General features: G+C 31.8%; 1 protein-coding gene across 1 annotated transcript; it reads right to left on the bottom strand.

The window, feature by feature from the left end:
* Positions 1 to 4487: 4487 nt before the first annotated feature.
* On the bottom strand, positions 4488 to 12114 carry LOC117178603 (protein hunchback-like). Its single transcript, XM_033370027.1, has 4 exons — positions 12076 to 12114; positions 11688 to 11750; positions 7991 to 8440; positions 4488 to 5335 (listed from the first exon to the last, which is right to left on the bottom strand). The coding sequence occupies exons 1-4, from the start codon at positions 12112 to 12114 to the stop codon at positions 4907 to 4909; spliced, it is 981 nt and encodes a 326-aa protein (XP_033225918.1). The 3' UTR covers positions 4488 to 4906.
* Between the last annotated feature and the right edge of the window lie 763 nt (positions 12115 to 12877).

The raw sequence follows: 12877 nt of genomic DNA, 5'->3' as shown, positions 1-12877 counted from the left end.
TCGATGGTTTCCATTTTTGTTTTTTTCATTAAAAAAAATCAAAATGAACAAATACACAAAAACTAGTAATTATGTCTTACTCCTCAGTAAATGTGGTGATTTTTGATTAATTTTTCAACGTTACATGTTTTACGAAATTGATTAATAATTAACTAATTATTCTCTGAATGTTTCAAAATAGTACGAGATACAAATTCATACAGTTAACACGCAGCTTTTTCATTGACTTGTTTTTCCCCTTAAAATATTAGAAATACTCTGCAGGCAATCTACTGTTGTGCCGCGTTACGTCACGTCGACTCGTTTGTACACGCAAAGGGTCGCTTTATGAGACAGCGCGATACACTATTTTCGTTATTTCGTACGTTATTCACATTCCGAACACTTACGGAAAATACCTTATTTTCTTTACGCTTCTTACTGATCTTTCTGAATAACGAGATACATTAAACCTTGCATTAAACTCACAATGATTCCGTATCGCCTTCATTATTTACAGTAATTCTTTGCATTAATTACACTGATTCGAGAGTGATTTGCCCCTCGGGAGAAGTCGAGTGGAGAGGGTAAAACGAGCAGATAGGCTGCGATCAAATGGAAATCGCCCAGTTGACAACTAAATGTTTAGAATGGGTCTGGGAGTGATTTGAGTTTTGAAAAACCAATTAGAGCATTAGAGCTGAGGAAGAATTGAAGTATTTCCAGTTTCGAGGTAGCTCTCTATTATCCTTACATTCATAGCATAAAAGTATTTATCCTAACTAAGTTTAGGACTGGGTTCAAGAATTTGAATAATACTACGTTCACGCAAGATAAAGAGAATCATAAAAATTATTTTCCAATGGCACTGGGACTTCCCGGTCATTAGGCCGGGGAATTTTTCGATCCTTTCTTAGCCGCAGGTTTATAACTCTATAGGTATATAAACAAAATGAGAATGTATGTAATGGAAAAATTTATCTAGATTTTATTTCATTACGGAAAAAAGCGCATTGTAAGGATTCCGTTTTGAACGAGTATTCCTTACATTAACAGACTTACAATGTCAACCTCTAAAGAGCAAGTACAATCTTCAGTTTGATGTAAAACGTAAAAGATTTTATTGAACAACTTAAGTTTCATACTGAATTATATCGGAATTATATTACTGTTTCGTATGGTAAACCATAGAAGAAGAAAACACGATTTCACGCCTATAATTATCATCGACCATAACCGAATCTATTAATAAACTATTGCTGGAGCAGTTCCAAACTCTAAAGAGTATTAAATTAATTCATGACAGGTTTGCCACCAAAAATTATTTTAAACATTATCATATATAATTTATGTTTATTAATAGGAAGTGTCTATTTAAACATAGATACAAAAAATCTGCCCGCCATGCGGGCACACTCTCCAGGGCGCGCAATTTGAGCTTTTTCATTTTTTTCGCATATTGCATATTTTGACCAAAAAAATGGAATTTTTCATTATTTTTGGTACGATCAAATTTGGAATTTTTAACTTTTTGACGAGATTAAAAAAGTTGTTATCATAATCTTGTAGGGCTTTCAAAATACAACGTCTTTCTTTTCCTGACTTTTTCTTCATATCATGCGTTGTTTGGCCTAAAATGTTCATTTTAAATTGTTTTTTTGAATTTTGAAAATGCTCTAACTCTGACAATTTTTTTTTTTATAGAATAAAGTCAGAAGGATAAATTGTTTAAGTTTTGAAGTACTATGAACAACCGTGCATAGAATTTGTACATCTTGAAAAAATGTGGTCTCAAAATTTTTTTGTACGATCAAATTTGGCATTTTCAACTTTTTGACCAAATTGAAAAAGTTGTTATCATAATCTTGTAGGGCTTTGAAAAAGCAATGTTTTTATTCTCCAGACTTTTTCTCGTATCATGAGTTGTTTAGCCTAAATTGTTCATTTTAGTTTTTTTTTTTTTTGAAAATGCTATAACTCTAGCAATTTTTGATTTTTCGAAAGAAGTCATTAGGATAAATTGTTAAATTTTTTGTATACCATGAATAACCATACAGAGAATTTTAGAATTTTTAAAAAAGTGGTCTCAAAAATATTCAAAATGTGACCACTTTTTGAGTTTTCATCCAAAATGGCTGGCTACCGAACTTGATCTTTAGTTTAGGACACTAAACGAGTGTACCAAAGGGCAATCTAATAGATTACTTTTTTCAAAAGTTATCGTGTTCACAGACAGACAGACATACAGGCAGACACATTCTTAAAAACCTGTTTTTCGGATTCAGAGGGTCTCAAAACGTGGAAATTTGATAAAAACTGGGAGGGTCAAATTTTACACAAATCTAATACCTTCTCTGATGAGAATGTAATAATGCAAAAAAGTTTGCACTTTCGACAAAATCGAATGCGAAGTACGAGATACATAATGAGAATGTGTTTGTTAAAGCTGAAGGAGGTTCGACAAAAGAGGATTCTCAATCACCAAATAGAAGATATCGATGTTTTGACCTTTAATTTTTTAAAAATTGCGCACAAATGTAGGGTAAGCACAAAGACTAAGCGTGTATCGCGAGGTGAATGCATCATCGAGCATGAAGCGCGAGAATCAATAATCGCGCGCCACAGGTGCGTTCAAACTTGCTAGTCACGCACACAGAGCGCTATAAGAACGTGCCCGCAAAGCGGGCAGATTCTTGTTTACTATATATATTTTTTAATCAGATTTTATAACAAACTTCTAGATATTTTTGGTTAAAGAAACTTTTTTTTTACATTTGTTTCGTCTTTCTTGTCCTTTTTCCAAAAATTTATTCTAAAAACTTAATTTTTTTATTTTCGATCTTATTTTTTACGATTAAAAGAAAATCTACTCGTCCTATAAAAAAATGATTAATAAGGGCATATGTCTAAACAAAAATGCAGCTACTCGCATCAAAATTTCATTAAAAATAGACTCGTTTCCAGCTCCCTCTATTTGCAGTCTATTCGTATCGAAAAAATTCGGCTATTTATACCGAAATTTCAGTACACGCAGCCAAGGCGTTACTAATACATTTTCTGATAAAATCTCGGACAAGGTTTTTCGCTGACAACACAGTCAGCTCAACATTTTTAATTTATCTCATGAAAAAAAAAATATTTTCTGATAAAATCTGAATAAAATATTTTTTATTTAAGACATTGTATGTACTTACAATAGGGTGGTTCAAAAAAGGCAACGTTCGAATTTCTTTTGGGGGCATGACTAATTTTTTGAGTTACCCAAACAAAATTAATAAGTGTTTTTGATCTATTCAATTTGCTGTTAATTCGTGAAACCATTTTTTATTGTTTAAATGTAATTTTTGACTGAAACAATGCAGAAAACGCATTTTTTTGAAAATTTTCCAAAAAAACTCAAAATTATTCTGCTATTCTTAACATTTATCAATTTCCATGCGATTCACACTTTTTTTCTAGACAAAGTATGATAAATATACTTTTTTTAGTAACATGAACTGATTGGTTTGTATAAAAGATCAACGCGATCGGCAATAACCTCTTACGTAGAACTTAACACCAGCTGAACATTTTTTCGTTAAAAAAAAATGTATTAGCAAATTAAAGAATCAACCACTTTTTTAGGTTTAAAAATTATAGATATTTTATACATAGTGGATACAATTGTGCATAATGTTCATATTTTTATGCAAAAATATATATGCAAATTAAAATTATATTAAAGAATAGTTCACACTATCTACACGTATAATATTTTATTATTAAATTTAATAAGAATGAAAAAAAAAATAACCAATACGTAATAAGTTCTGTTAATTCTTAAAAAAACATTTTTGCTCAATAATTTGATTATCACACTTTTTTTTTAATTTTCTTTCTTCAGTATAATTGAGCACGCCTAGAAACAATTCACATTGATCATGCAACAAAAACACATTTTGAATACTGCGCAGACAATTTTAGTACACTTTAAATATTATATCTATTTTATAATTTCACTATACACCTTGCATCTAAAATCAAGAATAAAAATTGTGACTTTTTTCCTCCGTTGAATATTAACAGACACAAATTGTCAAAATTTGCTCCAATTTTTAATTAACAATATCTGCTAAAATATTTCACATTTTTCCAAACCCTTATTTGACACAATTATTTAGTAGCCCAAGTACTATACAATAACAAAAAATGAAAGAAACCGAATTGTTACCTTTGACATAGAGTATGCCCGATTAACAAAACTTACTTTCAAAATACAAAAAACTTTCGGTTGAAATTGTCTTTCATATTATTAATATAACGATGACTGTAATTAAACAATAACGAGAAAAATGTTCAAAACGTAAAGTAAACTTTTAGTGACAACATACGAATATTTATTTTCAGTTTTACAAGTATATAATATGCATTTTTATTTAATCTAAATTGATATCTTCCAAACATACATTATATATCTTACTATATTTAATTCTTTGCATATATACGAACGACTTATTATATGGTATTTGGACTGGTATTTAAATATATAAACAGGGAATCCCATTCGAGTAACTCTCATTCAAATCGTTCCTAGAATTTGAATTCTCGGCATTTTGGCGATGTGCGAACCGCAGGACCGAGAGAGGCGGTGCTCAGGCCAGTTGCTCGAAGCGAGCGAATGTTGTGTTTGATTTAAGTGAACTCAATTTAGGACCACGCTAGAAACCGCACTTAAATGGAATTTCCTGTGTATTCCATATCATTTTTTTGTTGAATTTTATTTATATTTATTTAGAAACGTATTTATTTAATCTTTGGAATATTATATTCATATGAAACACAGATTCGTGCATCTTATATATGAATATTATGTTATATGACAATGAACACAAATACAATCGAATTGCAATTAAATGTAGGGAAATACTATATATACTCTTCATCGGATTCAACTACCATGAAATGCCTGTGAAGACATGCTAAGGTCTAGAGGTGCAACATCTTCATCTGCATGATAAACTTCATAGTTTGGTACACGATGTTTCATGATATCAGGAACCCTTATAATATCCTTATTTTTGCCCTGAACACAATTTCCTTCTGGGATTTTGAGATTTAAAGGAGACTCGCTCGGAATCTGGCCGCTGTTAATGGCATTTTCATTCACTGCCATTGTATTTATGAAATATGTTACATTGTAGGGAAGAAAATTTATTCTGTTCATTCCAAGTGTGTTGTTTATAGCGCCCACATTTACAGGATTTCCCATTGGTGAGATTGGCGACATTGCTGAAATCCAAGGTGAAATCTGTCCAGGTATCACTTCCGAAGACATCATTTTGGGGTATATCATCCTCAACTTGCGGTTTGTCGTATTCTGAAAACAAAATTTTTGTTTTAATATTTTATTTTCAATTGTATACAGAGCAATCTTCACTACAGGGTAAAATTAATTATGGAGAATGCACCAATATTACCGACAAACCATATATATTTTTTATGATAGTGAATTCAAATTTAAATTAAATTAATAGTATAATAATTCTGGCACTCTAAATTACAAATTCTGAAGAAATACGGTTGAAAAGTAAAAAAGTTCAAAATTGCCGAAACGGCAGCGGGTTTTTTGAAGATGTTCAAAGTGATTTTAGTCTATGAAACGCCACTGTTTTTTTTCTTTTGCTTTATATAACATGTCCTGGATGTCTGCGCCTTGGAGATAATATCGAATTTAAGAAAATCACATTTTTTGCAAAGTCTACAAAAGATAAAAAATAGTGTTAGAAACCTAATTATTCCTCTCAAAAAGTCCAAAAAAATTACTCTTTGATTTCAATATTATTCTACCAATACATTTTTGAAACTATGAATAAGCTTTTCACGGTCCGAGATAGAAGGAAATGTCTCTTTTGTTCAGACTTTTCACACTAGAATGAATAAAAAAAAAACAAGAAAAAAATGCTGGGATTTTTGAGTAAAAAATTACCATATTCTAATGATTTCCGTTTCAATTTTTTAATTCAAACACTCATACCTGTGTCAAAAACATTTTCTAATACAAATTCTGTTTGAAAAACTTCATATTTAAATAAAAAATGATTCTGTGAGGTTTTGAAATTAATTTGGACTATTATAAAAATAAAGAATCAACCTTTACAAATATCATTTAAACAACATTTTTAACGATTTTCTAGAGTGATAAACACAGTAAGCTTACTTTAGAATATTCGCATTACGGCCATTCCAAAATAAGATAACCCAAACTGTTAAAATAAAAATGTTAAAAATAGAAATATTTAACAATTCAGATATTTACTATATATTTCATTACTTGTACAACAGAAAAAATTCGGTCAAAATATTGGTTTTGTAGGTTATTTTTCAGCAATGTTTGTTCAGGACATCAAGTGACCCAAAGTACCTATGATTTTTTATGGAATTTTTGTGGACTTTCTTAACTACTAAAAATACTGGATTATTAATGTAAAATATTCAATGAAATATACAATTATTTGTCTGCTTATTCATATAGAATACAGAAAAATTATTTGGTTTGCAATTCCTTTTTTATGAACTTCTAAGATTCGGTATGATTGGTCCCATCCGTTACCAAAATAATAGAAAAGTTTTTTTTCTTTTCTTTAGTATGTTCTAAAAGATGAAAAATTTAAGATCTAAAGTTAGTTTGAGATAATACCCAGCATGGTTAATTTAAAAATGTTCATAATACTAGGCGAATATAAAAAAAGTGGTAACGGATGGGACATAGGAGGGTGATAACGGATGGGACATTTGGCATTTCAAAGCCTTTCGTCCGACCATCATCCTAATGACGGCGCTTGATCATAATTCGGTCAGATTCTACTTACAGAATTCAAGGAACATCGTACGTATTAAATTAAATACACTCTTCCTAATAAATTCATCTATTTGCAAAGGAATTGAAACCTATATAAGATTACATCTTAAGTTTATGAATACCATAACTTTGTTTATTGAGCCAATACAAACTATCTAGTTTCTTTTTGAACTCAGTGAAGTCTTAGCCTTAAGCGCATTCCATCATTTCAAAAAATTTGACAATTATCGTACTGTTGTTGGGCAAACTTCGATGTCTATGCTGCATGAACTCAGAATTTTCCCTTGCGAACAGCGATGTGTACTCCGAAAGTGATTTTGAAGATTAAATAAAATAGTGTGATATTAGTATTAATTTTATAGATATAGATGTTGATAAGAATGTACGTAGAATAAACGTTTTAACCCTGAGTTCTCTCCTTACTCCTTTCAACTCTTAGTTCATATTGAAGATATATTATCTGTAAAGCCTCCAAACTAACTTCCTGATCGTACATGTCCAATCCGTTACCTAAAAGAAGAATTTTATCCAAAATTCTAAGTCATATATTTTCGAACTTGATATATATAAAAAGAAAACTTTAAAAGAAAAATCCATTACAAAAAAATTGGTGTTATAACTCTTCTCAATTCGCAGAGTTCTGATCGAAAGGAAAAGTAAGTCTGGAAGTGAGCCCCGTACGAGTCCCGTCCGTGACCCTCTTTTTCGTTTTATATCATGAAAATTATCCACTTTGATAGAATTTTAGAATCTGAAAAATTACAAATTCATGCATCTTTGTACAGATAGCTTAGTTTAAACAAGATATAGTTGTTTTAAATAACGATTTTTCAAGTTTTTATGCGTGCCAATGTCCCAACCGTTACTTTGGAATGGCCGATTAAGCCAATGGACAATAAAAACATACTTTCTTAAAACTTACGATTGGCAGAAAAATCTTAAATGATAGAAATGATGTTTTTATAGTCCATTCGCTTAATGAGAATTCTCTGGAGTAAGTTTCACTGTGTTTATCACTCTACAAAATCCCTTTAAATTTTGTTACATAATATTTGTGAAGGTTTATTCTTTATTTATTATTATGCAAACGAGATCATTCAAACGAGACGCCTCGTTTAACGTCACTTTTATACAAATAAATATTCTTATTATTTCTGATTCAAAGATCCTCACCTGTGCAACGTGTGGACTATCAACCTCAGTATTCTTAGTTTTTCGTCCCCTCTTAAAAGGCTGTGGATTTATTGTCCCATCAGGATTCAAAACCTTCCCCAGCTTGTGTTGTAACTTCCTCAGATGATTCCTGAGCGCATACAAATATTTAGTGGCATAATCACAGTCAGCACAATTATATTGAAAGACACTTGAGTGTGATTTCATGTGAGTATTGAGCATTGACTTAGTGACACAGCTGTATGAGCACTTATCACATTTAAAGGGCTTTAAACCCATGTGATTTCGAATATGGTACTCGTGTTGTTGCTTGTGTTGTGTCACGAAATTACACATCGGACAAGCGCGTATTTTCTCAGGTTTGATGTGAATCCGCAAATGCTCCCAAAAATCGTCTTTTATAGTGGTTGTATAGGTGCAAGTCTTGCATTTGAAGGTTCTCGGGTTGAGCTGTGACAACAAATAGATTCGGTTACTTTTTAATATAATCAATTATTCTAGAATAGATCGTCTCTAGGTCATCCATAAAACACGTGATCGGTTTTCGGCTAAATGATTAACCCGCGTGTAACTGACCGTGACGTTATGGAATAAAATAATTTTTCACAATGAGTATATTTAGATATTATTTTTTATTTTTCAAAAACTATTCAATTAAATAATAAAACCGATAATTTTCGTTAAGCTTCTTATAATCTTTTGTGAAACTGCATATATAATTAAAAACGTCACGTGATTAGCCCAAAGACCCCCCTCCCCAGCGATTTTTCGTTATATTTTTTCTGATCCCCCAAAACACTTCTTTATCACGTGATTTATGGACACCACCAACGCGATGTCAAAGAAATTTGATGTTGAGATATAATATCCCTTGATTTTCATAGAATACTTATGAAATATTGATTTGAAATGTCAAATTTTGAGATTTTCAGTGTTTTGTCTACATGCATATCCTCCCCTTTCTTCTTCGAATATCACCTGACATGAAGGTGGAAAAAATATAAAACTTGCAGGATATCTTTAAATAGTGAAACTGTACATAGTCGTTCAAATTTTTCAATGACACTTCGCTGGGTTTTATTTAGAACTACTTTAAAAGTCACGTATGAATAACCCTCTCAAATTCAGACCCATATTCGATTGCTTTATATTTCTAACTAAATAGTTTTTTAAATCAGGAAAGCTTTCTTAACAATAAATTCCTAATTTTATTCCTTCGGCATTATGCAAGTTATAGGCGCGCCTGCTTGTCACACGGGAAATATAATACATACTATTTTTACATTGTGAAATTGAAGAAAGTTCGTATAATAACCAAATTCTGTGGCCACTAAAACAAAATTCTTGTTTATTTAACCAAATTAGTTTTCGAATGTTTCAGCGCAAAACATGGCATTTTATTAATATTTGACATGAACACCATTTTATTAATTAAAGTCTTTATTGTATGTCAAGAATTTCAAATATCATTTATGAAAAAAAAAACTTTTCAATCTATCAATATTATTTAATTTGACATGGAAATCAGTCGAATTTGAAGCACTGACTTGATTCATTATGTTATTACGTTCCGTTTCGACTAGAAAAGGTTTAGCCTTACGTGATTTTGCAAGCAGTTTTAAATAAAAATCGAGAGGGGTCATGGAAAAATTTCATCAGGTGTTTAAAGTTTCCCCATCTAAAGATATCCTGGAAGTTTTCTTTAACATCCTAGGGAATATCCCAATAAGAAACAGGAGGATTTAACCAAAACTAGGATTTTTTAGAGCAAATTTTATATATGAAGGTGTATAATTCTCTTAACTTTTGATTAAAAATATCAATATTAGGCACATTTACATCGTTTACAAGAAGTTGAATTGCATTATATTCACATAATACTGACAGAGAAATATCCAGTTGAGAACCTTAATATTTGATACTTCTATGCAGTATATTGTAATTAGAAACATTCAGAAACATTAAATCTCAATATCAAAAGTTTTTGAAATCACATCGCAACGACGTCACGATCCATTCTGGAATCACCCTAAATGTATTGTTATAGTTATGTAAATGCTGCAGTTGTCATTTAACATATTTAATTTTAAATTATAAAGTATTACTCGGTCCAAATCATTCTTAATATTTCGCATCGTTTGCCAATGAGTACTCGCCAAATTGCTGAAAATTAACAAAGAACAAATATAATTATTGTAATTCTAATACACTATCGCCGTGAGGCACCAAACAAATCTCGACAATGGCTAATAACTAATGCGAAAATCTGCACATTACGTTTGCTCTTATTTGTTACTTTAACATTGCAAAATTACCCTTTTATAAATATTACAAATAATTCTGTGTTTCAGTACAGTCGACGTTAATTACCTTGCCGCGGATGGAACCGTAGGGGAGTAATTTTCATGGAAACGATGCTCCCCCACTCTCGAGTCTAATCTTGATGCGAATTGTTTCGCTAGATACGTACGTTGCCACACGCAGATCAACGTTTACAAACAGTGAAAGTTCGATTTTCAGAATACATATTATGGAAGTAATTATCTCATATTTGGTAACAAAAAATTGTGATCACATCGTTCTCTCGCGGAATAAATGAAAAAATAGGTTAGCGTTTACGAATTATTGATAAATCTTCGATTAAATTTGCCATACTTGAGGTTATCTCGTGTGACAAGGAAATTATCATAAGAAATAAATATTATGATTTCGAAATTCTTTTATAAGCCTCATTAGCAAAGCACATAATGACTTTTTGCACTTTAAAATTGCTTTAAAACTTAAAGACCTAAACCATTGACGGCAACGTAAATAGCGAGCGGAACAATTCTCGGATGCAGAGTCGTAGCGTTCGTGGTGAGGGAAGAGCTCGACCGAGAGTTAGGGGAAGCGGCAAGGTAAGTAGCGTCGACTGTATACTTTTCAGAATTCATCAGATAATAAGAAACAATAAAAAAATGTTAAGGGTGAATGAATTTAAGCCACTCTCATGGTCCCCAAAGAAAAAACATTAAGTGAAATAAGTAAATATTGCGGCTTATTAACGCTTTTTAAAAGTGATTTTTGTTGAAAATAATCATTAATCAGTAATTTAAGAATGACCAGTCATTTATTAAATAATATATTAAATTGTTACAAATTTTCAATTTTTTTAAGCATTTATTTTTGAAGGTAAGTCGCGAACTGAACGTATTTCCTCGGCGTTAGGAATTTTTCAAGCAATTTTACGTGTTAATCTTAAGAGATAGATAAAAATTTATGTCAGTTTATAATAACGTTTCAGTGGAAAGTTCTCAAGGTGCCAGCGGGACGTAGAAGGCACGGTCCTGGAATGTTCCGGGCTATTAGGGTTAGATAAAAAAAATAATGCTTGAAAAAGTGCTTGAAATAGCAAAACTCCCAGTAGGTACAAAATTTGACGAAGTCTTGACGCCATCGTTATGACATCCAATGTCTATGTCGTTACAGTGTCTTTACGATACCGTAAAGACATCGTCAGATAATACGACTTCTTTACGATATCGAAGAGATACCTTAACGACATGGGCATATGATATCGTAAAGTTGTCGTAAAGACATCGGCAAAGTTTTTCCTCACTGGGCTGTTTTGAATCTGAATTTCGATCACTCTCGCCACAGCCTTTAGAGTATTTTAATTTCTTATGTATTAAAAAAATTCAAGAAAAACTTCACATACCTTTGATCTCGACCTCGATGCATCTCTTGAGAGGAATTGAAATTCTCCAATGAATCCGTGGACCTGAAGGGGTTTCTTAGTGGTCCGTAAATAAGATCACAATTTGACATCACAGTAAAAACATTCACTTTTAAATCAATTCACTTTCTCAAATTCTTTCGAAATCACTCTAAACACTTTTTTCTCTATCATGAAATTTCATACGAATACTGCGAAAAAATGTCTTCTGATCCCATAAGCAAACTTAAAGCCGGGGTCTTTACTCTGGACCTACAGTTGACTAACTGATGATCAAGGAGTAGAAGATGTTTCCAAAACCCGAAAAGTACGTACTCAAGTACTGCACCGACGTATTAGGGAAAAAGTGGACTATACCCCCTGGATTTACAATGTACAAATTGCCAGTGCCTCCGCTCTGGTTTGTCATTATGCAAAAGGGGAGGAGATAACCCAAGTCACATGCCCATAAGCAGCTCTTTCATGTAGGTCGTTAGAACCAATCCGAAAATTGCAGGAGCTCTACCTTCCCCTCTCTTCCTTTTCTATCATCCTCTTAATCCCTTTTGTTATCATTTATATCTGCAAATTTGAAATTAAAGAATCGGAATACCCTGTTTGGGTTTCTCCTTCCAACAAGGAGATCAACTAAAAAGAGATGAAAATTACGAAAAATTACAAGATTATTTGAAGAAAAGTCGTAAAAAATTAGTTTATTATTATTACACCATTATACCAAATGTTATTCGATTCTAGCCTCGTTATACTGTCGAGGATCAAGTAGCTCATATGAGAAAACTGAGAAAGGAAAGTGTACGAGAAGGTATAAGGGAGGGCGTGGAGGGGATGGGGGGTAGGTTTTTAGAGTAATCTAGAACTTCCGTGTAGCTTATTTAAATAACATGTTCATTCCGCAACACTGCTCCGACCCAGGTCGCTGAACAATCTATCTAGCAATCACCTCAGGAGAAGAGCTATGCAAAGTCCTTTAGGTATCATAGAGCATTTTATAATAGTCTAAATATAAACTAGTATAGAAAATTACTAACTGAAATAGTGCGAATTTATTTACGAAATGGTTCAGTAAGCATTTGCATGAATAATTAGTAGTTTCCTATGATAATTCTGTGTCAACTGAATTCTACTAATTTATTTGATAAGGGATCATCCATTAAATACGTAAGGCCTTGGGG

The sequence above is a fragment of the Belonocnema kinseyi genome, chromosome 8 (genome assembly GCF_010883055.1).
Source record: "Belonocnema kinseyi isolate 2016_QV_RU_SX_M_011 chromosome 8, B_treatae_v1, whole genome shotgun sequence".
Lineage (NCBI taxonomy): Eukaryota > Metazoa > Arthropoda > Insecta > Hymenoptera > Cynipidae > Belonocnema > Belonocnema kinseyi.
Note: the sequence above shows the minus strand (reverse complement) of the source record. Positions and strands in the feature narration are given on the sequence as shown.